General features: G+C 47.9%; 2 protein-coding genes across 3 annotated transcripts in view; one reads left to right on the top strand and one right to left on the bottom strand.

Annotated features, from left to right (window-relative positions):
• Positions 1–15,625, bottom strand: part of elp1 (elongator acetyltransferase complex subunit 1) — an 87,708-nt gene extending 72,083 nt beyond the window's left edge. The window contains exons 1-8 of one of the 2 annotated variants that reach the window (XM_038804111.1): positions 15,462–15,625; positions 11,536–11,702; positions 9,894–10,046; positions 7,786–7,867; positions 4,825–4,905; positions 3,110–3,195; positions 1,452–1,551; positions 203–293 (exon numbers count right to left, since the gene is read on the bottom strand). In XM_038804111.1, coding sequence (XP_038660039.1) covers positions 203–293; positions 1,452–1,551; positions 3,110–3,195; positions 4,825–4,905; positions 7,786–7,867; positions 9,894–10,046; positions 11,536–11,685 — 743 coding nt within the window. In that variant the 5' untranslated portion in view covers positions 11,686–11,702; positions 15,462–15,625. The remainder of the gene's footprint in view (positions 1–202; positions 294–1,451; positions 1,552–3,109; positions 3,196–4,824; positions 4,906–7,785; positions 7,868–9,893; positions 10,047–11,535; positions 11,703–15,461) is intronic. The other variant, XM_038804112.1, reaches the window with a different exon arrangement.
• Positions 15,626–20,189: 4,564 nt separating this feature from the next.
• The window catches only part of tbc1d2 (TBC1 domain family, member 2), a 73,565-nt gene continuing 67,641 nt past the window's right edge, over positions 20,190–26,113 (top strand). Inside the window, exon 1 of the mRNA XM_038804110.1 lies at positions 20,190–21,119. Within this exon, the coding sequence (XP_038660038.1) occupies positions 20,733–21,119 (387 nt within the window). The 5' untranslated portion in view covers positions 20,190–20,732. The remainder of the gene's footprint in view (positions 21,120–26,113) is intronic.

Genomic DNA, 26,113 nt, shown 5'->3' with positions numbered 1-26,113 from the left:
GGCAACTTGGTGCACATCTTTTCCTTGCCTGAATTTGCAGGATGGTTTATGCAGTAATAATAGCTTGCGTTGTTAGCATGTGGTTATTTTTACAGCAAATTCTGTCCCAAATTGCATTAGCCAAGTGACAGCAAGTATTCCCACACAGAGTAAGACCTATAAACTTCCAGAGGAACATCAGGGTGAGATTTAAGTTACTCACTTCCAGCACAGGGCCTGTTCGAGTCCACTAACAGACTCACTAGTTGACTGGAGCACGCATTCTCTATTCCATATTCTCAGCTTTCTGGATCCTACATGAGAAGATTTAATTTGGACTGACATCAGACTTGTATAAATTATGAAAATAAATGGCTCTTACATGTATATAATATATGAAAAATGAGAGGGTGAAAAACATCAAAGACGAAAAGGATATTTCAATATCCTGAAGAGTAAATACATGAAACCTTGTTCAAAGTGCAGTGAAAACTTACACAAGGGTCCACATTAAAGTCATTTACCCTTCTTTCTCAACCGGAGGGGCAAAAATCGCAGCGTTTGCGAGGGCTTGCTAAAATTTATATCGAGGTTAATTATTGAGAAGGACAAGTGCAAAGATCCCACCACAATCCGAAATGTGTCCCCAGGAACATTGTGAGCAGCGATTTCCAACCACAACACAGCGATTCCCAATGCTGCAAATCTTCAGCAGGCAGCCGCACTCTTGAAACAATTTTCAAGCGTAAACTGATTTTTGTTTGACCAACTGGTTGCTCCTCCTATGTGATGCAGAAGAGTCGCCAATTCTATTTTCCTGACAGGGAACGCATGCTCTTTCCTTGTAGGGACAAGTCCCATTTAACCCAATACCATAGTTTTGATGCAAGTTGGCAGAGCCAATGCTCAGGCATTCTCAGGTGTGCACCGAGGTCCACCTGCAGTTTATTCAGCTTCCATCATTCCAGAAAAAAACACCGATTTGTTTCCCAATGCTAGTCCAGCTGGGATAACTACACTCATTACAGCTTTAGACTGAAGGGCTGTATGGAGGTGCGAGGGTAACAATTCCACCCTTGTTCACAGTTTGGTCCTCAGTCTCACAAACGGGCTGGAAGGAGTCCATCCCTTGCACAAGACTCAATGAGCCAAATGGCCTCCTTCTGTGCCGTCATTATTCTACGACAAGTAATGGGAAGAAACCCGATATTAGTGCACAGGCTTACTGCCCCCAGAGATAGCCGCTGGTTTCCATTTGTGAACCAGGTTGGCTAGTCAATTATCAACAGTGGCTTGGAGCACTGTTAACCTCTCTGTCTCAGGACTGGATCACCAAATCTGTTCAATTGGGTTGACTTGGTTCTGAATTGCCATCACTGGGTGTGACCTTGGATCCAACTCAACCCAGAAGCTCTGCCTGCACTTCCCCTTTCAAGTGTCGATCCAAATGTTAGTCAAAGGCGGATACATACCGGCCACAGGACAAATGGTACTGACAGCAAACAGTTGCCCATCCCCTCGCCAGGTCACTCGTGGCTTCTGATCATCCCAAGGAAATGCTGGCTGGATTTCCTATCAAAGAGAATAAGAAATTTCATGACAGAATCTATAATATATTTGGGAAGACAGTACAGTACATACATGACTAGAGTCCCACAAGTTAGTTGCTTAGATAGCGAGTAGCTGAGGTGTACGGAGCAGTAAAAACCCAAGAGTTGATTACTTGTCTGTCTGAGAACAAAAGGAAAAAGAGAACTATTCTATTTGGAATGGGTGTGAAAAACAGGTGAGAGCAGAATCAAACCTAGCCATGACATCTTGCGTAATCAGCAAACAACTAATACTTATGTAGCGCCTGTGATAAAACATCCCAAGGCACTTCACAGGAGCATTATGAAGCAAATTTGGACATCAATCTACATACGGTTAGATTAGGTCAAAGAGATAGGGAAGGGGCATCATCAAGGAGGAAAGAGAAGCAGAGATGTTTAGGATGGGAATTCTGGAGCTTAGGAACTAGGCAACGGAAGGTACAGCAGATAACAGTGGAACAATTAAAATCCGGGATAATCAGGAGGCCAGAATTAGAGGAGTGCAGAGAGCTTGGAGGGCTTGCGGGGCTGCCCTGACAGAGGAGTGTTCAAAACCATGAGGTTTAGAACATAGAACAGTACAGCACAGAACAGGCTCTTCGGCCCTCGATGTTGTGCCGAACAATGATCACCCCACTTCAACCCACGTAACCCGTATACCCGTAACCCAACAATCCCCCCATTAACCTTACACTACGGGCAATTTAGCATGGCCAATCCACCTAACCCGCACATCTTTGGACTGTGGGAGGAAACCGGAGCACCCGGAGGAAACCCACGCACACACGGGGAGGACGTGCAGACTCCACACAGACAGTGACCCAGCCGGGAATCGAACCTGGGACCCTGGAGCTGTGAAGCATTGATGCTAACCACCATGCTACCGTGAGGCCCCCTGGATTTCTGGATAAAATAAATAGAAACTGTCCCTATTAGTAGGAGGGTCCAGAACCAAAGGACATAAGTTTACAGTGAATGGCAAAAGAACATCAAATTGTACGAATTTGGCCATCGGGTCTGCTCGGCCATTCAATGAGATGATGGCTGATCTTACCCTGACCTTAACTCCATTTTCCTACTTGCCCCTCCTCTCGCTGCTGCCGTGCCCCCCCCCCCCTCCCCCCTCCCATAAAGGCACCATGAGGAAGAACATTAGACGGCAACTGGTTAGGAATATACCGCGTGAGAGGGCCATGGTGGCACACTCAAATCGTGGCTTAGTGCGTTAAGAGAAAAGATTTGCAGGGCGCCAGGGAGTGGGACTGGCTAAAGACAGCCAGTACGGACTCGATCGGCAAGATGGCCTCCTTCTGTGCTTTAAGCATTCTATGTTCTGTGCTAATTCACGGCGCCATGTCAGTAGCCCTGATGTATTCGCTTAGCTGTGAGGTCACAATTCATAAGGAATTTAGTTCCATAAGACAGCGAAACTTGTTCAACCACCAGCCCCATAAAATAAATAGTTCACAGCAATTAACTTCATTGAACATGAACCAGGGACAGAACAACTGGATATAAGAGTTCAACCGAACACTCACTACTGGCTTACAACGAGCTGCTTGTTTACCCTCTGCTCCATGGAACTGCGTCTCCTTCTTACCCCAACCGACAGTGATGAATTTTCCTGAAAGGAAAAACATAATTGATAGACACATAATAGATAAAACAGCTAGTTGCAAATAAGCCATTTCATTCTTATTTTTTTTCCATACAAAGGAAGTGAAGTTGCGGTATTGATTGCCTCTTTCTCTTAGCACCTTTACACCAGGACCCACCTTCTCATCAGACAGCCAAGGCACAGGGTGGGCCGTTGAGCCTCCAAGCACACCACACCAATCTAGGTTGATTCCCCCACCCCTTCTGAATTTGGCTGCAGAGAACATACAATTATGGGCAGCAAGGATGATTCCCGGCATTAGTGCCACTAAACTATCACACAGCACAGGAGGAGGATATTCGGTCCGTCGCTTTGTCTGCCAGAAAAACTATGGAGATGCGCGTTGTGTCTTAGATTTCCGGACTGGCAGAGGATGATAGAGGATCTGCTTCAGGTCTTTACTATTACTGAGGACATTGGGAACAAGCAAGTGGAGAGAATGTTTTTGCATAATGCCAAGAGGCTACTGGGGCAGCATGGAGGCACAGTGGTTAGCACTGCTGCCTCACAGCACCAGGGATCCGGGTTCAATTCCGACCTCGGGTCACTGTCTGTGTGGAGTTTGTGCGTTCTCCCCGTGTCTGTGTGGGTTTCCTCCGGGTGCTCCGGTTTCCACCCACAGTCCAAACAAGTGCAGGTTAGGTGGAATGGCGATGCTAAATTACCCTTTAGTGTCCAAAAGTGTGCAGGTTAGGTGGGGTTATGGGGATAGAGCTGGGGAGCGGGCCTAGGTAGGGTACTCATTCAGAGGGTCAGTGCAGACTCAATGAGCTGAATGGCCTCCTTCTGCACTGTGGAAGTTGTATAATTCTAGGAACCGAGGACGGTCTGTTTAAAACATCTAGAATCTGTGGAGTTGGATGCGTGCCGATTCTATCTTCCTCTGAACAGCCTGAGGGACGGCATCTCGGAGGTGGTGGTGAGGGAGGACTCCTTGCAAACTCATCAAGAAAGGGTTTGAAGCAGTTGTTGGAAACTGAAATCATGACTAAAGGAATCCAGGATTCCAGTAAATAGGCAATGGATTGCAAGCTCACTCAATCACTTTTAAGGGGTCACACGTTTCCTGAATTGGCTATGGGTCTCCTCCTTGCCTCAATAAGGAGTTTGGGGGGGGGGGGGGGGGGGGGGGGGGGAGAGGAGGAGGATCATCAAAAAGGGTGAGTGCACGAGGAAGGAGATCAATAAGCGAGTGGGTTCATATTGGCCTGGTGACCTTTTACCATCCTGCAGAAAATTATGGCACAGCTGTTTATAAAGGTGGTTGGAGAACACTGATGTAAAATCATTGAATCCCTATAAAGCAGGAGGATATTCGGCCCATCGAGTCTGCACTGACCCTTCAAAAGAAATTATTTTACAAAAAAAGAGTAGGATTTTGACAGGATGCAGAATCCAATCTGAACAAGTTGTTGCAAACCTTCTTCGAACAAGGCAGCTCAAAAGTAAGTTGGTGTTATTCTGACAGAAAGGTGTGGAATTATTCACTAAATCTTAGCAGAGGTACTTACACATGACTGGGGGTTTATGCTGGAGTTCCACAGAGGAGAAAGGCAGGTCTTAAAAGTTATCTTTGAAACAAGGCAGTGCACTCACCTTCGCCAAAGTCATCCTGGTGGATTCCGACTTCTGTAACTGCATCAAAGTCTTTGGTCATCATTATGATGGTCCCCTGCCCTACAATGGCAATAGATTTCAAACCTGGCATTAGTACTAAATCAAAACAAGATGGTTAAAGTAATTCCCAATCCCCTTGCTGCATCGGAGCAAAGAGTGCCTTCTTGAGTTTCAGCTTCTATAGAACCGACTGAGCTAGATTTTTAAAAGTTGCTTTGATGTGTTTGTTCTCTTGCTACCACTGTAGTGAAAGTATTTCATTCTGGGATCATTATTTCAGACGGCATACACCAGAATTTTCAACTGCAAAGCTTTTTAAGTGTGTTAAAAATAATTGCTTGTCGTCCTTCCATCAATCAGGATGTATCTGCCATTAAATTTTGATTTAAAACAAAGCGCCAATTAAAATTATTCTCACAATTCCCCCCCCCCCCTTTCCTCATACAGGAAGATGACTGTATAATTCTCCAGTGCCCCTTTAGGGCCCAATCCTTCTAATACACAAAGTGAGTGATGCGAACCTTGAAAAGCTGTTCAACGTGGGTTCAGCTTGGGTTTCCTCCGGGTGCTCCGGTTTCCTCCCACACTTCAAAGGTCAGCAGGATAGGTGGACTGGCCATGCTAAATTGCCCCTCAGTGTCCAAAAGGTTCGGAGGGGTTACTGGGTTGCGAGGATAGGGTGGAGGCGGGGTCCTAAGTAGGGTGCTCTTTCCAAAGGCCGGTGCAGACTCGATGGGCCGAATGGCACCCTTCTGCACTGTAGGGATTCTATGAACAACTGTGAAAGGAATTGTAACCAAGATCAATTTTATCCCTGCCCAACATTCTCACACATGTGCACAATTTTCAGAAGCAGGGAGGGTCGGACACCTGGCTGAACCGCTCTCTTGGCCCGAGGGAGGCCAAAATCTGTTGCAACACAAAAGTATATACTTTTTAAAACAACCGGTGTATATTCTTGACATTGGGAGTGGACGAGGGACATGGGGTGAGAAGGTTAAGGTTCAATTCCTGATGCTCTTGATCCAGTGTGGGAACCTGTTAAAAGTGCTCAAGACCTCCGCTCCAGACCCCCGGCAGTGGGTCAAGGGGCCTGGGAATGCTCCACTGACCACTAAGCAGAGACAGGGGCTAAGAGTAAGAAAGCAGTGAAATCAGATGGTTACAGCTGCAAGGGATGTCACATGCAGAACTAACAAGTGCGGTAATTTTAGCTCTTGCTTGTGGGACAGGCCATCGAGGTAAAGTTGGGTGATTTCTGTTTTTCCCCCCCAATATCCATATTGGTCACATAGCTGAATAATCGGGCAATGGTTGGTGTGGACGAGCAAACAACACTCTACATTCTTACAGTTACAAAACTGATCATTGTGCTGATAGATGTTAAAAATCAGTTACCATAATAAAATTGACCTTCGCCCTGAGTGATGGGTGTGGGACCAAGCCTTTTGTATTGGCCCTTTGCTGCCTCAATTCCTCTCTATTTCTATCACCCCGTTTAGTCCTACAACCCTCCAAGGTATCTGCATTTCTCCAACTCTGGCCTCTTGCACATCCTCGATCTTAATTATCCCACCATTGGCGATTGTACCCTTAGCTGTCTGGGCCCTAAGGTCTGGAATTCCCTCCCTAAACCTCCCCACCTCTTTCCCTCCGCCTTTTTGACGCTGCTTGTAATCTACATCTTGACCAAGTTTGTCTGTTTCTAAGGAGTTAGATATAGCACATGGTCATAATGAATGGCGGAGCAGGCATGAAGGGCCGAATGGCCTCCACCTGCTCCTTGTTTCTATGGTCACTTGTCCTAATGTGTGACCTGCTGTTAAATGTGTTTGCTGATCGTTTTGGTGATGCACCTTGGGACATTTTGTTGGGTTATAGGTGTGATAGAAATACAAGTTGTTTTTGTGTTGCTTAGGAAACTGGGTCAAGCCACATATGGGCAGGCAGTCCGAGCAGCCCTAATGAGGTAGCAAGGGCACATGTTTGCACTTTGAAATTTTGACGGAAAAGTTGATGCAGCACATTCATTGCAAAAACCGTAGCTTGGTCCATTAAGACTGGGATAAAGGAATTAAATATAGGGAAATAATGGCGCAATGGACCAGTAATCCAGGTGCCCAGGCTAATGGGACATGGGTTCAAATCCCACCACGGGAGCTGGTGGAATTTAAATTCAATTAATAAATCCGGAATTGAAAGCTGGTCTCAGTAATGGTGACCATAAAACTATCATTGGTTATTGTAAAAACCCATCTGGTTCACTAATGTCCTCCAGGGAAGGAAATCTGCTATCCTTACCCACCTGGTCTATATGCGACTCTAGACACACAACAATGTGGTTGACTCTTAACTGCGCCTTGAAATGGCCGAGCAAGCCCCTCAGTTCAAGGGCCGTTAGGGATGGGCAACAAATGCTGGCCTTGCCTCCGATGCCAAAATCCCATGAAATAATTTTTTTAATGGATTATTCATGCACAATGCTATCAGGACTTGCTAGTCTGAGTTATAAGAGGAGGCTGGGACTTTTTTCCCTTTAGCATAGGAGGCTTAGGGGTGATCTTATAGAGGTCTGTAAAATAATGAGGTGCATAGATAAGGTAGATAGTCAACATCTTTTCCCAAAGGTAGAGGAGTAGAACATAGAACAGTACAGCACAGAACAGGCCCTTCAGCCCTCGATGTTGTGCCGAGCAATGATCACCCTACTCAAACCCACGTATCCACCCTATACCCGTAGCCCAAGCCACCAACATGTTCTGGGGTGGAGAGGAGACTCTACATACAGATATTTATTAAACTAGACCATCCTTATAGAGAGGGAAAAGCGAGGTGGCTTTCTCAGGAGTTTATAGTATAGCCATGGGGCCACCCATGCATCTTCACCATGTCCAAAAAAGCAATTCACTTAGCCCCATTCTCCTTCAGATTTACACATACCTGTGGTGAGCACAACAAGTTCTTGGTCTGGACTCCAGCTCATTCCGGACAGTCCACTGTCGACACTGCCGACACATTCCAGCTAGAAGAAATTAACAGAAATAGTTTTAACATTGTTCACTGTATCATTATGTACTTTCCTCGCTCTCTTTTACGATCCCTGCTACCACCCTACTCCCTCCTCCTTAAAACCAGCCTCTTTGACAATCTTTTGGTCTCTTGTCCATCATCGCATTATGTGGTTCAGTGTCAAATTCTGTTTGCTAATGGAGCGTCTTGGGATGTTTTACTATGTCAAAGCTGCTACATACATGTAGGTTGTGAGGGCAGCACGGTGGTGCAGTGGTTAGCTTTGCTGCCTCACAGCACCGAGGTCCCAGGTTCGATCCCGGCTCTGGGTCACTGTCCGTGTGGAGTTTGCACATTCACCCCGTGTCTGTGTGGGTTTCGCCCCCACAACCCAAAGATATGCAGGATTGGTGCAATGGCCACGCTAAATTGCCCCTCAAGTGGAAAAAATTAATTGGGTACTCTAAATTTAAAAAAATAAATAAATGCAAGTTGTTGTTTTGGATTCTTTAAGCTTTTTGGATTCTTTCATTTTTTAAGAAAAGCAAGCCATCATCCGACTAGTATCAAGATATGTCTGAAAATATGGTTTCATTCTTTCCCAGGATGTGGCTAGGCCAGCATTTATTGCCCATCCCTAATTGCCCTTGAGAAGGTGATGATGAGCTGCCTTCTTGAGCCACTCCCATGAAGGTACACCCACAGTGCTGTTGATAAGAACATAAGAACTAGGAGCAGGAGTAGGCCATCTGACCCCTCGAGCCTGCTCCGCCATTCAATGAGATCATGACTGATCTTTTGTGGACTCAGCTCCACTTTCCGGCCTGAACACCATAACCCTTAATCCCTTTATTCTTCAAAAAACTATCTATCTTTATCTTAAAAACATTTAATGAAGGAGCCTCTACTGCTTCACTGGGCAAGGAATTCCATAGATTCACAACCCTTTGGGTGAAGAAGTTCCTCCTAAACTCAGTCCGAAATATACTTCCCCTTATTTTGAGGCTATGCCCCCTAGTTCTGCTTTCACCCGCCAGTGGAAACAACCTGCCCGCATCTATCCTATCTATTCCCTTCATAATTTTATATGTTTCTATAAGATCCCCCCTCATCCTTCTAAATTCCAACGAGTACAGTCCCAGTCTACTCAACCTCTCCTCGTAATCCAACCCCTTCAGATCAGGGATTAACCTAGTGAATCTCCTCTGCACACCCTCCAGTGCCAGTACGTCCTTTCTCAGGTAAGGAGACCAAAACTGAACACAATACTCCAGGTGTGGCCTCACTAACACCTTATACAATTGCAGCATAACCTCCCTAGTCTCAAACTCCATCCCTCTAGCAATGAAGGACAAAATTCCATTTGCCTTCTTAAATCACCTGTTGCACCTATAAACCAACTTCTTGCGACTCATGCACTAGCACACCCAGGTCTCTCTGCACAGCAGCATGTTTTAATATTTTATCATTTAAATAATAATCCCGTTTGCTGTTATTCCTACCAAAACGGATAACCTCACATTTGTCAACATTGTATTCCATTTGCCAGACCCTAGCCCATTCACTTAACCTATCCAAATTTCTCTGCAGACTTCCGGTACCCTCTGCACTTTTTGCTTTACCACTCATCTTAGTGTCGTCTGCAAACTTGGACACATTGCCCTTGGTCCCCAACTCCAAATCATCAATGTAAATTGTGAACAATTGTGGGCCCAACACTGATCCCTGAGGGACACCACTAGCTACTGATTGCCAACCAGAGAAACACCCATTAATCCCCACTCTTTGCTTTCTATTAATTAACCAATCCTCTATCCATGCTACTACTTTACCCTTAATGCCATGCATCTTTATCTTATGCAGCAACCTTTTGTGTGGCACCTTGTCAAAGGCTTTCTGGAAATCCAGATATACCACGTCCATTGGATGTTCGGGAATTCCAGGATTTTGACTGGCCATGTGTTTACTACCCTTGTCCTTCAAATTCTTCTGGTAATATTAATTTCCCCAGTAAAGTAAGACCACCAACTAAGTTTTACCTGATTTGAGTTTAGATTATAAAGTATAACATCGCCAGATGCAGTAGCGACACAAACAGATTCCTGATCTGGCAGATCCTCAATGCCAACTATACAGCCAGTGCCATCTTCAGGGAGAAATGCTTCTTCCACCAGGGACACCTTTCTGAGTACCTGTGAGGGGAGCAAGGAAAGAACCTGAATCAAAGTCTTCTTGAATAAGCTTGTCTATTAAAGGCTGTATTAGAATAAGATGATTCACTTATCGAGAGCCAAAGGCCAGTACAGTGAAACTAGAAAATTACACAGTCCTTCTATCATTTGCAGGTCATTGTGGATACTGTAAACTAAAACTTGGCAGAATGGGAGTTTTTTTTTACTCAGCATTCAGAACTAGGGGGCACTAAAATTAGGAGTCACCCTTTTCGGACAGAAATGAGGAGGAATGTTTTTCTCTCGGACTTTGGAATTCTCTGCCTCCGAAGGCGGTGGAGGCAGGGGTCACTGAATATTTTTAAGGTGGAGGTAGATAGATTCCAGATAGGCAAGGGAGTCGAAGGTTATCGGGTGGAGGGGGGGTGGGGGGGAATGCGGAACTCGAAACACAACAAGCAGATCAGTCATGATCTTATTGAATGGTGGAGCAGGCTCGAGCGGCCGAATGGGCTTCTCCTGTTCCTATTTCGTATGTCGTAGCCCTGGGACTAAGCCATGCAAGCATTCAATGTTGGAAGTAGAGCCCGTTTTCTGCTGCTCCACATGCTGGGTAAGAACTCTCCATGCTATAGAGACTACTTCTTCCACAAACCCATTGTCGATTCCCACTGTCTAGCGTATGCTGACCACATGAGAACATAAGAAATAGAAGCAGAAATGTGCCTTTTGGCCCTTTGAGCCTGCTCCGCTATTCAATGAGATCATGCCGATTTTCCACCTCAATTTCCCCTTCCTGCGCTAGCACCATGTCCCTTACTTTACTCAGTACCCAGAAATTCTCTGGACCTCTGCTTTGAATCCACTCATCAGCTCTTTGGGACAGAGAATTCCAAAGATTGACAACCCCCCGAGTGAAAACATTTATCTTCAATTGTCATTTTCGAAAGGGGATTCAATAGACTTAAAGGGGCTTGAAGACTGCAGGGGCTGTGAGGAAGGAGTAGGGGAATGGGACTAGTTGGATCGCTCTTTCAAAGAGTGGCACAGTGAGCAGAATGAGCTCCTCTGTCTGCACACAAACTGGATGTCACAGTTTTTCAGTAGACAATAGGTCCAAAGTTTTTCATCAGCTACAAAGCTCTGGGGTGTCCTGTGGTTGTGAAAAGACACTGTGAAAATAGGAGTCTTTCTTTTCTACATCATAAATGATGAGTATTGCACTGGCCCTTATTCCACTAACCAGATGATGTGCCTTAAAACAGAATAATGCATTTAAATCTCCCAAAATTCATATATCTGACCAATTATTGGCATAAATGCTAATTTTGAACCTTTGGGCTCATTTTAATATAGATAGGGGTTACCATTAATTCAATAAAATTAACGTATCAATAGATGAGACGTCAAGAGCTGAGAGACAGTAATCACTCTGCAACACATGGTGTCTTAGACAAATCAATATTAAAAAGTTGCATAAAACTCAAAGAATATTAAAACAAGTCTGTACCTGCTCAGTGTGCGGGTCAAGTTCTGTGACTCCTAGGTCTGATCCCACAAGCAGCGTCCCAGTATCCGTACGCAGAGTCAGGCACTGAGGTTTGCCCAGACCCTTCCACCCGCTGCAGTGCAGGCTGTGCAGCAATTTCAGGTTCCGCATGGCTGGTGCTGAGAAGGCTTTTCAAAACGAGAGAGAAATTAGTGACATGATCCACAATGTATATCTTTTTTTTTTTTAAATTTAGATTAGCCAATTATTTTTTTCCAATTAAGGGGCAATTTAGCGTGGCCAATCCACCTACTTTGCACATTTTTGGGTTGTGGGGGCGAAACCCACGCAGACACGGGGAGAACGTGCAAACTCCACACGGACAGTGACCCAGAGCCGGGATCGAACCTGGGACCTCAGCGCCGTGACACAATGTATATCTAACAAACAATTCAGAGTCTTAGAGCACAGTACAGACAAAAGGCAGGGGTGCAGAACGAGGCACAACGGTTCTTTCAAAGAGCCAGCTCAGGGATGGTGGGCTGATTCGCCCTCATCTGGGTTTTGCACAGTGGGCTAAATAGCTGGCTTGTAAAGCAAACCAAGGCCAGCAGCGCGGGTTCAATTCCCGTACCAGCCTCCCCGAACAGGCGCCGGAATGGGGCGACTAGGGGCTTTTCACTGTCACTTCATTTGAAGCCTACTTGTGACAATAAGCGATTTTCATTTCAAGTTCCCATGATTGTTAAAATACTAAAACGGAAAACAAAACTTCCAATGGGCTCATATGTAAAAGCCCTCATTGACATAGAACTTCAATGCCCTGAACCCACATTTGCCCCTTAAACAACCTCACATAAAGCAGATTGTCCGGTCAATATACCATTTCTATTTGAGGGAGCTTGCTGCGAGCAAATTGACTGCCGCTTTCCTACATACAACAGCTGCTGAACTTCAAAAAAGTATTTCATAAAGTGCATTGGGATATTCTGAGGTCAGGTAAAGTGCTGCATTAATACAAGTGTTTCTTCATCCGAGCATGATGCAGCACCCAAGTTTGATGCACAGTCTTTGTTAATTCAGATCATTTAGATTGCTGCAATTGACCTCAGTGCCACTGGAATAGAAAGGTGATGTAAAAAAAAATCTGGGCTTGTACACTCTGGTATTCAGCACAATTGCATCCCTCCCTGTTCCACGTGTGGAGATAACTGCTGCCAGGATTGGATCCATTAGTCATACAACCTCCCAACTATCAGATCAAATCTCACTGATAATCAGCCAGCTGGGTTAGCTGGGGCTGAGGGGGAGAAAAGAGAGAAAGTTAGCGCAAGGAGAGACAGAAATGAAAGCTGGAAGCAAATTACTGTATTCAAGAGCTGAAGGCTGCACAAGGTGATATACCCTTTGGCTGACTGAGGAAAAGTGTATTTGAGGTCCAGGATCTCAAAGTTGAGAAAAATGTTGTGGTTTTCCTGGCAGCAGTGAACCCAGTGCTACATGCACATCAAAGTACTGGAGAAGTATCACCGGTAACGGTGGAACGAAAGGTAGTTCAATAGGAGTGTATCTCCCAAGCCAACTTGCCCAACATAAAGGCGCTAATCACTCACAACCGGCTCTACTGGGCAGGTCATGTCATTTCTATATCACCAAGACACCTGAAGCAACTGCTATACTTGGAACTAGGTCACTGCAGGTTTGGAATTAGGTTGCAGCAGGAAACTTGCAGGGCAATGGAAACACTTTGTCCTCATAAAATCCCAAAGCACCAGAGACATCAAAAGCCGCCTTCAGTAATGCACGGATGTGAAGTCAAGGCTTCGAAGTGAATGCACAAAGTTTCGAACACACCCCATCTATCCAACCCTTCAAGCACTCCCTGCCCCACATGTGGCAGAGTATGCAGATCACGCATTGGATTTCTCGATCATCTCAGTATAATCCATTGAACAGGAGTGCAAGTCATCTTGGGGAACGGTGGCACAGTTATTAGCGCTGCAGCCTGACAGCGCCAAGGACCTGGGTTCAATTCCGGCCTCGGGTCACTGTCTGTGCGGAGTCTGCACTTTCTCCCCGTGCCTGCGTGGATTTCCTCCGGGTGCTCCGGTTTCCTCCCGCAGTCCAAAGAGGCGCAGGTCAGGTGGATTGGCCATGATCAATGCACAGGGAGTGGGAGCGGGAGCAGGGAAGGGTGCTCTATTGGAGGATCGGTGCAGACTCCATGGGCCAAATGAACTCCGTCTGCGCCTGCAGGGATTCTACGGATCTTGGATCCTGAGGAACTACATGGGAAGAAGGGACACAATGTATATTTCCATCCATCTGGAAAGGGTCTCATTCCTCTCACCCCTCCCCCCACAGGCCTCGTCCACCCCCATCCCCAGTCATCCTCTCCTCTCCCCCCGCCCCCTGGGGCCTCATTTCCCCCTCCCCCGGGGCCTCATTTCCCCCTCCCCCGGGGGGCCTCATTTCCCCCTCCTTCGGGGGGCCTCATTTCCCCCTCCCCCGGGGGGCCTCATTTCCCCCTCCCCCGGGGGGCCTCATTTCCCCCTCCCCCGGGGGGCCTCATTTCCCCCCCCCCCCCCCCCCCGGGCCTCATTCCTCCTCCCTCCCTCCCCCCGCCTCATTCCTCCCTCCTCCCCCCCCCCCTCATTCCTCCCTCCTCCCCCCCCCCCCCCCCCCCGGCCTCATTCCTACTCCCTAGCCCCCCGGCCTCATTCCTCCCCCCCCCCAGGCCTCATTCCTCCTCCTCCCCCCCGGGCCTCATTCCTCCCCCTTCCCCCCCGGGCCTCATTCCTCCCCCCTCCCCCCCGGGCCTCATTCCTCCCCCTTCCCCCCCCGGGCCTCATTCCTCCCCCTTCCCCCCCCGGGCCTCATTCCTCCCCCTTCCCCCCCCGGGCCTCATTCCTCCCCCTTCCCCCCCCCGGGCCTCATTCCTCCCCCTTCCCCCCCCGGGCCTCATTCCCCCCCCTTCCCCCCCCGGGCCTCATTCCTCCCCCTTCCCCCCCCCGGGCCTCATTCCTCCCCCTTCCCCCCCCGGGCCTCATTCCTCCCCCTTCCCCCCCCGGGCCTCATTCCTCCCCCTTCCCCCCCCGGGCCTCATTCCTCCCCCTTCCCCCCCCGGTCCTCATTCCTCCCCCTTCCCCCCCGGTCCTCATTCCTCCCCCTTCCCCCCCCGGTCCTCATTCCTCCCCCTTCTCCCCCGGTCCTCATTCCTCCCCCTTCCCCCCCGGTCCTCATTCCTCCCCCTTCCCCCCCGGTCCTCATTCCTCCCCCCTTCTCCCCCCGGTCCTCATTCCTCCCCCTTCCCCCCCCGGTCCTCATTCCTCCCCCTTCCCCCCCCCGGTCCTCATTCCTCCCCCTTCCCCCCCCGGTCCTCATTCCTCCCCCTTCCCCCCCCGGTCCTCATTCCTCCCCCTTCCCCCCCCGGTCCTCATTCCTCCCCCTTCCCCCCCGGTCCTCATTCCTCCCCCTTCCCCCCCCGGTCCTCATTCCTCCCCTTCCCCCCCGGTCCTCATTCCTCCCCCTTCCCCCCCGGTCCTCATTCCTCCCCCTTCCCCCGGCCTCATTCCTCGTCCTCCCCCCCCCCCCCGGGCCTCATTCCTCGCCCCCCCCCACCCCTAAGGCCTCATACCCCCACCCCCACCAAGCCTCATACCCCCACCAAGCCTCATACCCCCACCCCACTTCCAGGCCTGCCCTCTGCCCCCAGTGGCTCAGACTCTGCCTGGATGTCTGTGCAGCAGTCAGTAGCTGATTCAGGATTCTGACAGAGGACGGTGCTGACACTGATGTGTGTGAATACCAGTCTGCGCACCACAGAGACATGAAATAGGGCAATCTCACACAGCCATAGGCTGAGGCTGCTGCAGCAGCTCCTCCCCGGGCTGTGGGCCTGCCTGAGGGAGGATATCCCCGCTTCTCTCTCTCTCACACACACACACCGAGCAGCTGACCGAGTCTCTCCCCTCCCGCGGCCTCCTCCAGCCGCTGGAATCCCGGGAATTTCCTCCCCACTTCAGTCCGGCAGCGAATCCCGGTCTCCTCTCCCTCCTTCAGCGGCCATGCTGAAGCTGGCTGACCTCTGACCCCGCCAACAACAACTCGCTCCTCCCCGACAGCCGCCACCTGGAGCACGGGAGGCGTCACTGCAGCCGAGAACTGGCAATACTGCACCAGCTATAACTGGGAATACCGTCCCATACTGACTGTAAATATAACTGGGAATACTGTCCCATACTGACTGTGAATATAACTGGGAATACTGTCCCATACTGACTGTAAATATAACTGGGAATACTGTACCATACTGACTGTAAATATAACTGGGAATACTGTACCGTACTGACTGTAAATATAACTGGGAATACTGTACCGTACTGACTGTAAATATAACTGGGAATACTGTACCGTACTGACTGTAAATATAACTGGGAATACTGTACCATACTGATTGTAAATATAACTCGGAATACTGTACCATACTGACTGTAAATATAACTGGGAATACTGTACCGTACTGACTGTAAATATAACTGGGAATACTGTCCCATACTGACTGTAAATATAACTGGGAATACTGTCCCATACTGACTGTAAATATAACTGGGAATACTGTACCGTACTGACTAAATATAACTGGGAATACTGTACCATACTGACTGTAAATATAACTGGGAATACTGTCCCATACTGACTGTAAATATAACTGGGAATACTGTACCATACCGACTGTAAATATAACTGGGAATACTGTACCATACTGACTGTAATTATAACTGGGAATACTGTACCACCATACTGACTGTAAATATAACTGGGAATACTGTACCGTACTGACTGTAAATATAACTGGGAATACTGTACCACCATATTGACTGTAAATATAACTGGGAATACTGTCCCATACTGACTGTAAATATAACTGGGAATACTGTACCATATTGACTGTAAATATAACTGGGAATACTGTCCCATACTGACTAAATATAACTGGGAATACTGTACCATACTGACTGTAATTATAACTGGGAATACTGTACTGTACTGACTGTAAATATAACTGGGAATACTGTCCCATACTGACTGTAAATATAACTGGGAATACTGTCCCATACTGACTGTAAATATAACTGGGAATACTGTACCATACTGACTGTAATTATAACTGGGAATACTGTACCACCACACTGACTGTAAATATAACTGGGAATACTGTACCACCATACTGACTGTAAATATAACTGGGAATACTGTACCGTACTGACTGTAAATATAACTGGGAATACTGTACCACCATATTGACTGTAAATATAACTGGGAATACTGTCCCATACTGACTGTAAATATAACTGGGAATACTGTACCATATTGACTGTAAATATAACTGGGAATACTGTCCCATACTGACTAAATATAACTGGGAATACTGTACCATACTGACTGTAATTATAACTGGGAATACTGTACTGTACTGACTGTAAATATAACTGGGAATACTGTCCCATACTGACTGTAAATATAACTGGGAATACTGTCCCATACTGACTGTAAATATAACTGGGAATACTGTACCATACTGACTGTAATTATAACTGGGAATACTGTACTGTACTGACTGTAAATATAACTGGGAATACTGTCCCATACTGACTGTAAATATAACTGGGAATACTGTCCCATACTGACTGTAAATATAACTGGAATACTGTCCCATACTGACTGTAAATATAACTGGGAATACTGTACCGTACTGACTGTAAATATAACTGGGAATACTGTCCCATACTGACTGTAAATATAACTGGGAATACTGTCCCATACTGACTGTAACTATAACTGGGAATACTGTACCATACTGACTGTAAATATAACTGGGAATACTGTACCATACTGACTGTAATTATAACTGGGAATACTGTACCACCATACTGACTGTAAATATAACTGGGAATACTGTACCGTACTGACTGTAAATATAACTGGGAATACTGTACCACCATATTGACTGTAAATATAACTGGGAATACTGTCCCATACTGACTGTAAATATAACTGGGAATACTGTACCATATTGACTGTAAATATAACTGGGAATACTGTCCCATACTGACTAAATATAACTGGGACTACTGTACCGTACTGACTGTAATTATAACTGGGAATACTGTACCACCATACTGACTGTAAATATAACTGGGAATACTGTCCCATACACACTGTAAATATAACTGGGAATATTGTACCATATTGACTGTAAATATAACTGGAAATACTGAACCATACTGACTGCAATTCTAACTGGAATAATGTACCACCTCCACCTTCACTTGCAACAACTTGCATAGGTCCCCCAGAACTCCCACCTTCGCCTCCAGAGACACGATCTGATTGCTCTGGTCGGACATCACCATCTCAACTTTGCGTTTCGTCACCTCTTGTGCCTCAAGGCACTTCTCCACCTAGTCCATCGATCCTCGCAGAGGTGCTAATGCTCCCTCGATGTCCTCCGACCAGTCACAATGCATCTCCTTCTTTTGTGGTAAAAGTCCTCCTTGATGAAGGCCATCAACCTCTCCGTCTTTCCCATTGGTGCCGACCCCTCCCCCTCTGCCATTTTCACCCTTGTTGCTGCACCACTGGTCCCCTCCAATTCCTCAGCCAAGTTTTTGTTTTGTAAATTTAGAGTACCCAATTTTTTTTTTCTCTAATTAAGGGGCAATTTAGCGTGGCCAATCCACCTACCCAGCACATCTTTGGGTTGTGGGGGGTGAGACCCACGCAGACACAAGGAGAATGTGCAAACTCAGCACGGACAGTGACCTAGGGCCGGGATTTGAACCCGGGTCCTCAGCGCTGTGAGGCAGCAGTGTTAACCACTGTGCCGCGTACCGCCAGTCTTTGACTGTTTTTTGCCAGGTCTGATAGCCACTAGACATGCCAATCTTGGGGTGAACCGCTCCCACTTTCCTGCTGGAGTTACCCCACTAACAGGTATAAAGTGACCAGACCAATGCCTTCAAATCAGTGTGCAACCACTCACTCCATGGCCACCACCAGCTTTAATGAAATGAAAAAGTAACTATTGTTATCATGGGAGCTGGGGTGGGCCATTCGGCCCTTTGAGTGAGTTCTGTCATTCAACAAGATATCACTATCATTACAGCACAGAAGATGGCCATTCGGCCCATTGTGTCTGAACCAGCTCCCTGAATAAGCAACTCACTAGTTCCATTCCCCCGCCTTCCCAGTGATCCTACCCATTCTTCCTTTTCAACTAACAAATCTAATTCCCAGTTGAACCTGACTCCACCAAACTGTCAGGAAGATCATTCCACACCCTGGCCACTCACTGTGTGAAAAGTTCCTCCTAATGCTTTTTTCATTAATTGATTTTACATCCGGGGCAGCACGGTGGCACATTGGTGCGCTGCTGCCTCACGGCGCCGAGGACCCAGGTTCAATCCCGGCCCCAGGTCACTGTCACTGTGGAGTTTGCACCTTCTCCCCATGTCTGCGTGAGTCTCACCCCCACCACGCAAAGATGTGCAGGGTAGGTGCATTGGCCACTCTAAATTGCCCCTAAAAAAAAAACAAGTGTGCTCCACTTGTTCTCAATCCTTTCACAAGTGGGAACAGTTCCCCCTCCCCACCCACCCACCACCCCATGTATTCTCAATACTAGTAATAATCTTTATTAGTGTCACAAGTAGGCTTACATTAACACTGCAATGACGTTAGTGTGAAAAGCCCCTAGTCGCCACATTCTGGCACCTGTTCAGGTACACTGAGGGAGAATTCAGAATGTCCAAGTCACCGAACAGCACGTATTTCGGGACTTATGGGAGGAAACCGGAACACCTGGAGGAAACCCATGCAGCCACGGGGAGAACGTGCAGACACAGACGGAAACCCAAGCCGGGAATCGAACCCGGGACCTTGGTGCGGTGAAGCAGCAGTGCTAACCACTGTGCTACCGTGCCGCCCTCCAACCTGCTGCCCAACCTCCAGCCCTGTGGGGCAGACAATCCTCAAGATTCCCACCCACCCCCTTATTCTGGCCTCGTGAGTCAATAAGTTTGAGGTTTCCCAGACAGGGAGAAACATCCTCCACCCTTTCTGTTTTGTTCTTTGTCCTCTGCCCCCTTTTCCAGCCCAACCTGGGCCTGAGCTGAAAGTGAAAGTGTCCGTCCGCCTTTGACAATCACAGCATGGCATTCTGCTGGCCGAATGTTCAAAGCATCTGCCCTGTGGCCCTTTTTTTTATTAAGTGTTCGAGTGGAATTTGAACAGACTCGTCCCCCGTCTAAAGCCAACGCTGCAGGCAGAAGCATTGCGGAATTCACCATTTCTCTTGGCTGCAGGAAGCATTGGTTCTTTTGAAATAGCTTTGTAATAAGTTGCAACTGCACAGCCCGGGCTCCCAGACGGGCTGAGATCCAGGGACTCAGACTGGGAGGAAGTTTTGCTGGGTTGTGACTTGTTTGAAATGGCTTTCTGGAATTGTCAGTTTCGCAACTGGATATTGGGCAACTTTCATTTTTTTTTTCTGTGTGTGTGGGTGCGGGCTTCCTTCATGCCCCAGAGTGTTGCCTTTGGTCACCCGGTAACCCTTTGCTCCTGCCCGCCCCCCCCCCCCCCCCCCCGCTTTCTTCCAACGTCTGCAACCCGCCCCTTCCGCGCTCGCAACGTTGGGGAGGGAGAAACTGACAGCGGCGAGAAACTGACAGCGGCGGAGCGGGGAAATCGCCCAGGGTCCGGGAAAGGACGTACTGTGTGGGTTTCTGTGGGTGGGTGAGGGTGTGTCAGGGTGGGGAGCGGGGGCACCCAGAAGGAAGAAGGAGCCAAAACTTCATTCCGGGTCCCGGAGAGAAAATCGAGCGCCACAGATGAAGGAGGATCAAGTATGGGTCCACCCAACCACCCTCGTTAAGTAAAGTCCATATTGGCCGAGAGACGCAACTCCCTTTACCCTAGATGGAAATCCCTCCTGGTTTATGCGGACAACTGGATACTTTGGGCTGAGTTTATTGCATTTGCACATTTCTCAGGCACTGCCTGATCTCATTTCTTGCAAGTCTGGTTAGTTAAGCTGTTGAGCTCTGGAAGGCTGGCGCGTTTGTGATCACTCTGCCCCTGGATCTGGGTGAGATGATTGCCCATAGCCCACACTTTGACCATCAGTGGGTGCTGCTGTGCGGGTCTGTTGGGCAGTGATGATGGCAGACGCCCTGGAGGTGGGCAAGGCTGGCCCTGCGGAGGAACCCAGCTGCCGGGCAGCGAGGGAAGAGGGGGCTCCGGGCAAAGCTGGCGAGCCCGATGACCTGGCCAACTACCTGGAGCTCCAGCCTGAGGGGCGGCCCGGGGGCAAGAGGCTCTGCGGCTACCTCAACAAGCTGGGGGGCAAGGGGCCGTTGAGAGGCTTCAAGACCCGCTGGTTCATCTTCGAGCACAGGACCTGCCACCTGTATTACTTCCGAACCGCCCAGGATTGTAGCCCCCTGGGCAGCATCGACCTGGCAAAGGCTGTCTTCAATTACTCTCTGCAGGCCGAGGAAGGAACATTTGAAATCATGACTCCGGCAAAGGATTATACTCTGATGGTGAGTGTGAAACTACAGTTGGCGGGGGGATGTTGTTGCTGAGTGGTATCAGGGATTTCCCATTCCCGTTGGGAGCTGGCATTTTTTTAAACAAACAAAAAAAATCCAAGTATGAGAATACTTGTTTTGTTCACAGACCCACTTCGTTACCAACGTGGGCTGGTCTCTTTTTGAGAATTAGGCATTTGATTGTGAAATAAGCTCATCAGACTTCACTGCCTGGAAGAGTACCTTTCTGCCCTGTCTCTACTGTCTGTCTGTGTCTGCCTCTTTGCCTGCCTGTCTCTGCCTGACTGTCTGTCTCTACTGTCTGTCTGTGTCTGCCTCCAGTGGTTAGCACAGCTGCCTCACAGCTCCAGGGTCCTGGGTTCAATTCCAGCCTCGGGTGACTGTGGAGTTTTCACTCTCTTCCCGTGTCTGCGTGGGTTTCCTCCGGATGCTCCGGTTTCCTCCCACAGTCCAAAGATGTGCAGATTAAGTGGATTGGCCATGCTACATTGCCCCTTAATGTCCAAAAGGGTAGGTGGGGTTACTGGTTACGGGGTTAGGGTGGAGGCGTGGGCTTAAGTAGGGTGCTCTTTCCAAGGGCCGGTGCTGACCCGATGGGCCAAATGGCCTCCTTCTGCATTGTAAATTCTATGATTCAATGATACTGTCTGTCTGTGTCTGCCTCTCTATTCATCTGTCTCTGCCCGTCTGTCTCTGCCTGTCTGCCTTTACTGCCCATCTGTCTCTGCCTGTCTGTCATCTCTACTGCCTGCCCATCTCTGCTGTCTGACTGCCCCTGCTTGGCCCTCTGTCTGCCTGTTTCTGTATGTGTTTCCCCACCACTCCCTTGCTCTCCCTCTCTCTCTCTCTAACTTACATTAGTGTAGTTTGCAATATGTTTGGAGGATTGACAAATTTGAAGCATCAATGCTTGGGATGGGCCTTAGAAACATGTCTCATTGCGCACTCGAAAACATTTTCATTGCCTTGAAGTTTCCATCCTCGGGGCTTATAATATAGAATGTTCACTGAAATGACTTCTGAAACATGCGTCGGATTCAGTGCACAAGTTTAGCAATATTCCGAAAAATTTCCAGTAATTGCAAATTTTGTCCCCTTGCGTCAAGAAATTCGAAGGCAATTTCTGGTGACTGCTTAACTTGCAAACTTCTGCAAGGCAATGCAGCATTTGAAATCTGGAATAATTCCAGGAGGTGCGGAATGAAAGGCCAAACTGGTTTAACTTTAAACTGAAAGTAAAGTTACTTCTGTGGCACACAAAACTAATGTCCCAGCCCGGGACGATCAGGAACAGCTAGCGGCTGGATTTAATGGTCCTGCTAACGAGCCCCTGCTGGGCCGGCCTCCACCGGCTCACCATGAGAATCCGAATTCTACAAAGCCTACAGGGAGATCAATCCGCGATTTCCCCCGTGGTCCTCTTGAGGGTTATCACATCCCCCATCCCCTCATGCCCGAAACACCCCCCCAGTCCCGCGGCAATCTGGGCTCTTTCATCGCTTGCCGCTAGGCATCAAAATGGCCGCAGGTGGAGCCGGATCAGGGCGAGTGAAGCGGACTGGGGATTTTTGCTTCCTTGTCACTGTACCTCGCTAAACGTGAAAATAAATGAATCCAATCCAATCCAACCTGGTTGCCAGTGTGGCACTGCCAAGGTGCCCAGGTGGCACTGCCCATGTGGCACTGCCAAGGTGCCCAGGTGGCACTGCCCATGTGGCACTGCCAAGGTGCCCTGGTGGCACTGACCATGTGGCACTGCCAAGATGCCCAGATGGCACTGCCAGCTAGCATGAGCATTTCTAGGGTGCCAGATTGGCACTGCCAGGGGGCCAAGCTGGCATTTTCTGCGTGTGCACTATAGGGCTGGGTCTGCTTGGTGTGGGTGTTGGGGTGGGGTGGGGAGCGGGGACCCTCCCATATTGCTTTTGGGCTGGGGGGGGGAGGGAAAGTCGGGGATTGTTTTTGGGCCCTCAGAGATCGGGACTCCATTTAAAAATGGCATCTCAATCTCTTGCTACACTGGGGAGGTCCGGCGAGCAGAGCTCCACATTGTACAAAACGGGGCTATGTGCAGCCTCGGCTGTGTGTCCCCCATTCAGGCCACTTATAGCCATGTGTTTCTGGGCACTGCCAGCGCCGGGAGACACACAGCTAAACGCACTCGCTAAGGGACTTTGTTCCCTTTTGGGAAGATCGTGCCCTTGATTTGTAGGTGATACATAGACTGAAATTTATCTCCAAGTTTTGGTTATTTCCTGAATAAACACATTATTTAGTAACAACTTTACAAAGTGGTGCATTTAACCACATGTAATTTGCTGCAAGATTTTTCGTGCACCTTGGTTTTATGTGAAACTCTGCTGGAACAACCAAACCAAAATGACATTTTGAATGAGGTGGAAGTGCTCTGGGATAGGAAGGCATCAGGGGGTGTGGGGAGAGCGTGGGAGTATGGCTTTGAGCTAAAGAATCAGCCATGATCATACTGAAATGAAAAATGAAAATCGCTTATTGTCACGAGTAGGCTTCAATGAAGTTACTGTGAAAAGCCTCTAGTCACCACATTCCGGCGCCTGTCTGGGGAGGCTGGTATGGGAATCGAACCGTGCTGCTGGCCTGCTTTAAAAGCCAGCGATTTAGGCTGGTGAGCTAAACCAGCCCATACTGAATGGCGCAGTAGGCTCAAATGGCCGAATGGCCTCCTCCTGGTCCTAGTTTCTATGTTCCTACGTCCCTATTGAGGAAATGACATTTTCCACCTCCCTCCTGATTGCTGTGTTGAGCCTGACCAATTAGGTGGGTGACAGGGGTAGTATTAGTGAGTTTAGAGGTGAAGATAGAGGATGGGAAAATTACATGGGTTGCTGAAGCATCTTTCTCATGACTAAGATGTAATTGGTCAGGACTGTAAGTTGACTTACAGGCAGCAGAATATAAGAAAAAGGAGCTGGAGTAGGCCATTCAGCCCTTCTGGCCTCTGCTGCCATTCAATATGGTGACCTTTCTCTCCTCCTTCCTGCTCTACCCCCATATCCCTTAATTCCCTTGGCACCCAAAGATCTACTGATCTCTGCATTGAATACATCCAACCACTGAGCTTTTCAAGGTCCTCTGGGCTAGAGAAAAATGTCTCCCTCATCTCAGTCCTAAATGGTTGACCCCCCTTATCCTGAGACTGTGACCCTCTGTTCTAGATTCCTCAACCAGGGTGAACAGTTCCTCAGTCTAACTGATCTCCTCACTCTAGTGAACCTTCATTGCTCCCCCTCGTGGGAAAGTATGTTCTTCCTTAGGGAAGGAGACCAATATTGCACACGGTGCTCCCGGTCTGGCTCACTAAGGGCCGGCAAAACTGTAGTAAGATTCCTCTACCCTCCAACTCCAATCCCGTTGTAGCAAAAGCTAACGTAGCATTTGCCTTCCTAATTGTTGGGTGTACCTGCGTGTTAACCTTCTGTAAATCAGATAGATGGCCAGCCAGGTCCCTTCTGAATGAAAATATTTCCCAGTCACTCGCCATTCATGGATTTCAGGAAATCTGGACACACACTGGGGAAATGATGTGCGCATTCTTTGTGGGATATTGGAAATGTAAAGGTTGTTGTACTTTTTCCATACAGCATGTTATTATTGGTATGCTCCCATCTGATCCACTCTGACACGAGACTCCAGCTAAGGGGCAGGTTTGTAACTGCTCTGCAATTTTTTTTTGAACAAATCAAAATCACTGCAGGCTTTGAGTTGGAGAATTACGCAGGAGTGACAATATGGAAAGGGGCCATTCGGCACGACCTTTCCCGTGGAGCGTTTATCCTCCTTGATGTTAATTCCATATTCTTGTCCTGTTCACCTTTGGCCTCGTTCCCCTTTTAATGGGCGGCACGGTGGTACATAGAATCTTACTTCATGGAAGGAAGCCATTCAGTGGTCAACTCTGCCTCCGTTTGTTTGAAGAGCAATTGAAACCTACTCCACTCCTCCCCTTTCCCTGCAGTTTATTTTTCCCATTTAAGGATTTATCCAATTCCTTTTGGAATCCCAATCAGTCAGCACATTCCAAATCCAAGCTACTTAAATAAAAGACATTTGGGCAACTCCAAAGTCTTCTGCGACACACACATTGATGTTGAATTATCAGGCGGCAGGCGGGGTTAACTGTATGCAGAGCTTTATACACATCCTGTTTATCCTTCATTAATGTGAAGCATGTCAGCAGCCACAGCAGCTGCCTGCCTATGTTCCTAGAATCAGGCAGCAATGAAGGAGGCCATTCAGTCCATCGTGATTCTTCGCTAGAGCTATCCAATTAAGTCCCATACCCCCTATTCTTTGCCCGTAGCCCGGAAATCTCTGTTCCTTTTCAAATATATATCCCGGGCAGCACGGTAGAGCAGTGGTTGGCGCTGCTGCCTCACGACGCCGAGGTCCCAGGTCCGATCCCGGCCCTGGGTCACTGTCCATGTGGAGTTTGCACATTCTCCCCGTGTCTGCATGGGTTTCACCCCCACAACCCAAAGATGTGCAGAGTAGGTGGATGGGCCACGCTAAATTGCCCCTTAATTGGAAAAGAAGAATTGGGTACTCTAAATTTATTAAAAAGACAAAAAAATGTGAAATATATATCCTGCTCCCTTTTGCAAGTTGCTATTGAATCTCGTTCCACTGCCCTTACAGGCAGCCTTCCAGAACATCATATTTCTCTGCTCAAGCGCACTCTCATACAGCAATGCTTGAAGCACCAGAAATAAGAATGTGTGTCACCATCAGTGTGACTTTCTCTTTTTTTTTAGCAGTGAGAAAACGTTTGGTTTGCTAAAATTACGATCAATTTTTATTCTGGTTTCTTCTCCCTTAAATTGGATTGAATTTGTTTATTGTCACGTGTACCGAGGTACAGTGAAAAGTATTTTTCTGCGAGCAGCTCAACAGATCATTCAGTACATGAAAATAAAATAAAATAAAAAGAATATACATAATAGAGCAAC

The sequence above is a fragment of the Scyliorhinus canicula genome, chromosome 8 (assembly GCF_902713615.1).
Source record: "Scyliorhinus canicula chromosome 8, sScyCan1.1, whole genome shotgun sequence".
In the NCBI taxonomy this organism is placed as follows: Eukaryota; Metazoa; Chordata; class Chondrichthyes; order Carcharhiniformes; family Scyliorhinidae; genus Scyliorhinus; species Scyliorhinus canicula.
The sequence above is the reverse complement of the archived record's forward strand: the minus strand, read 5'-3'. Positions and strand labels throughout refer to the sequence as shown.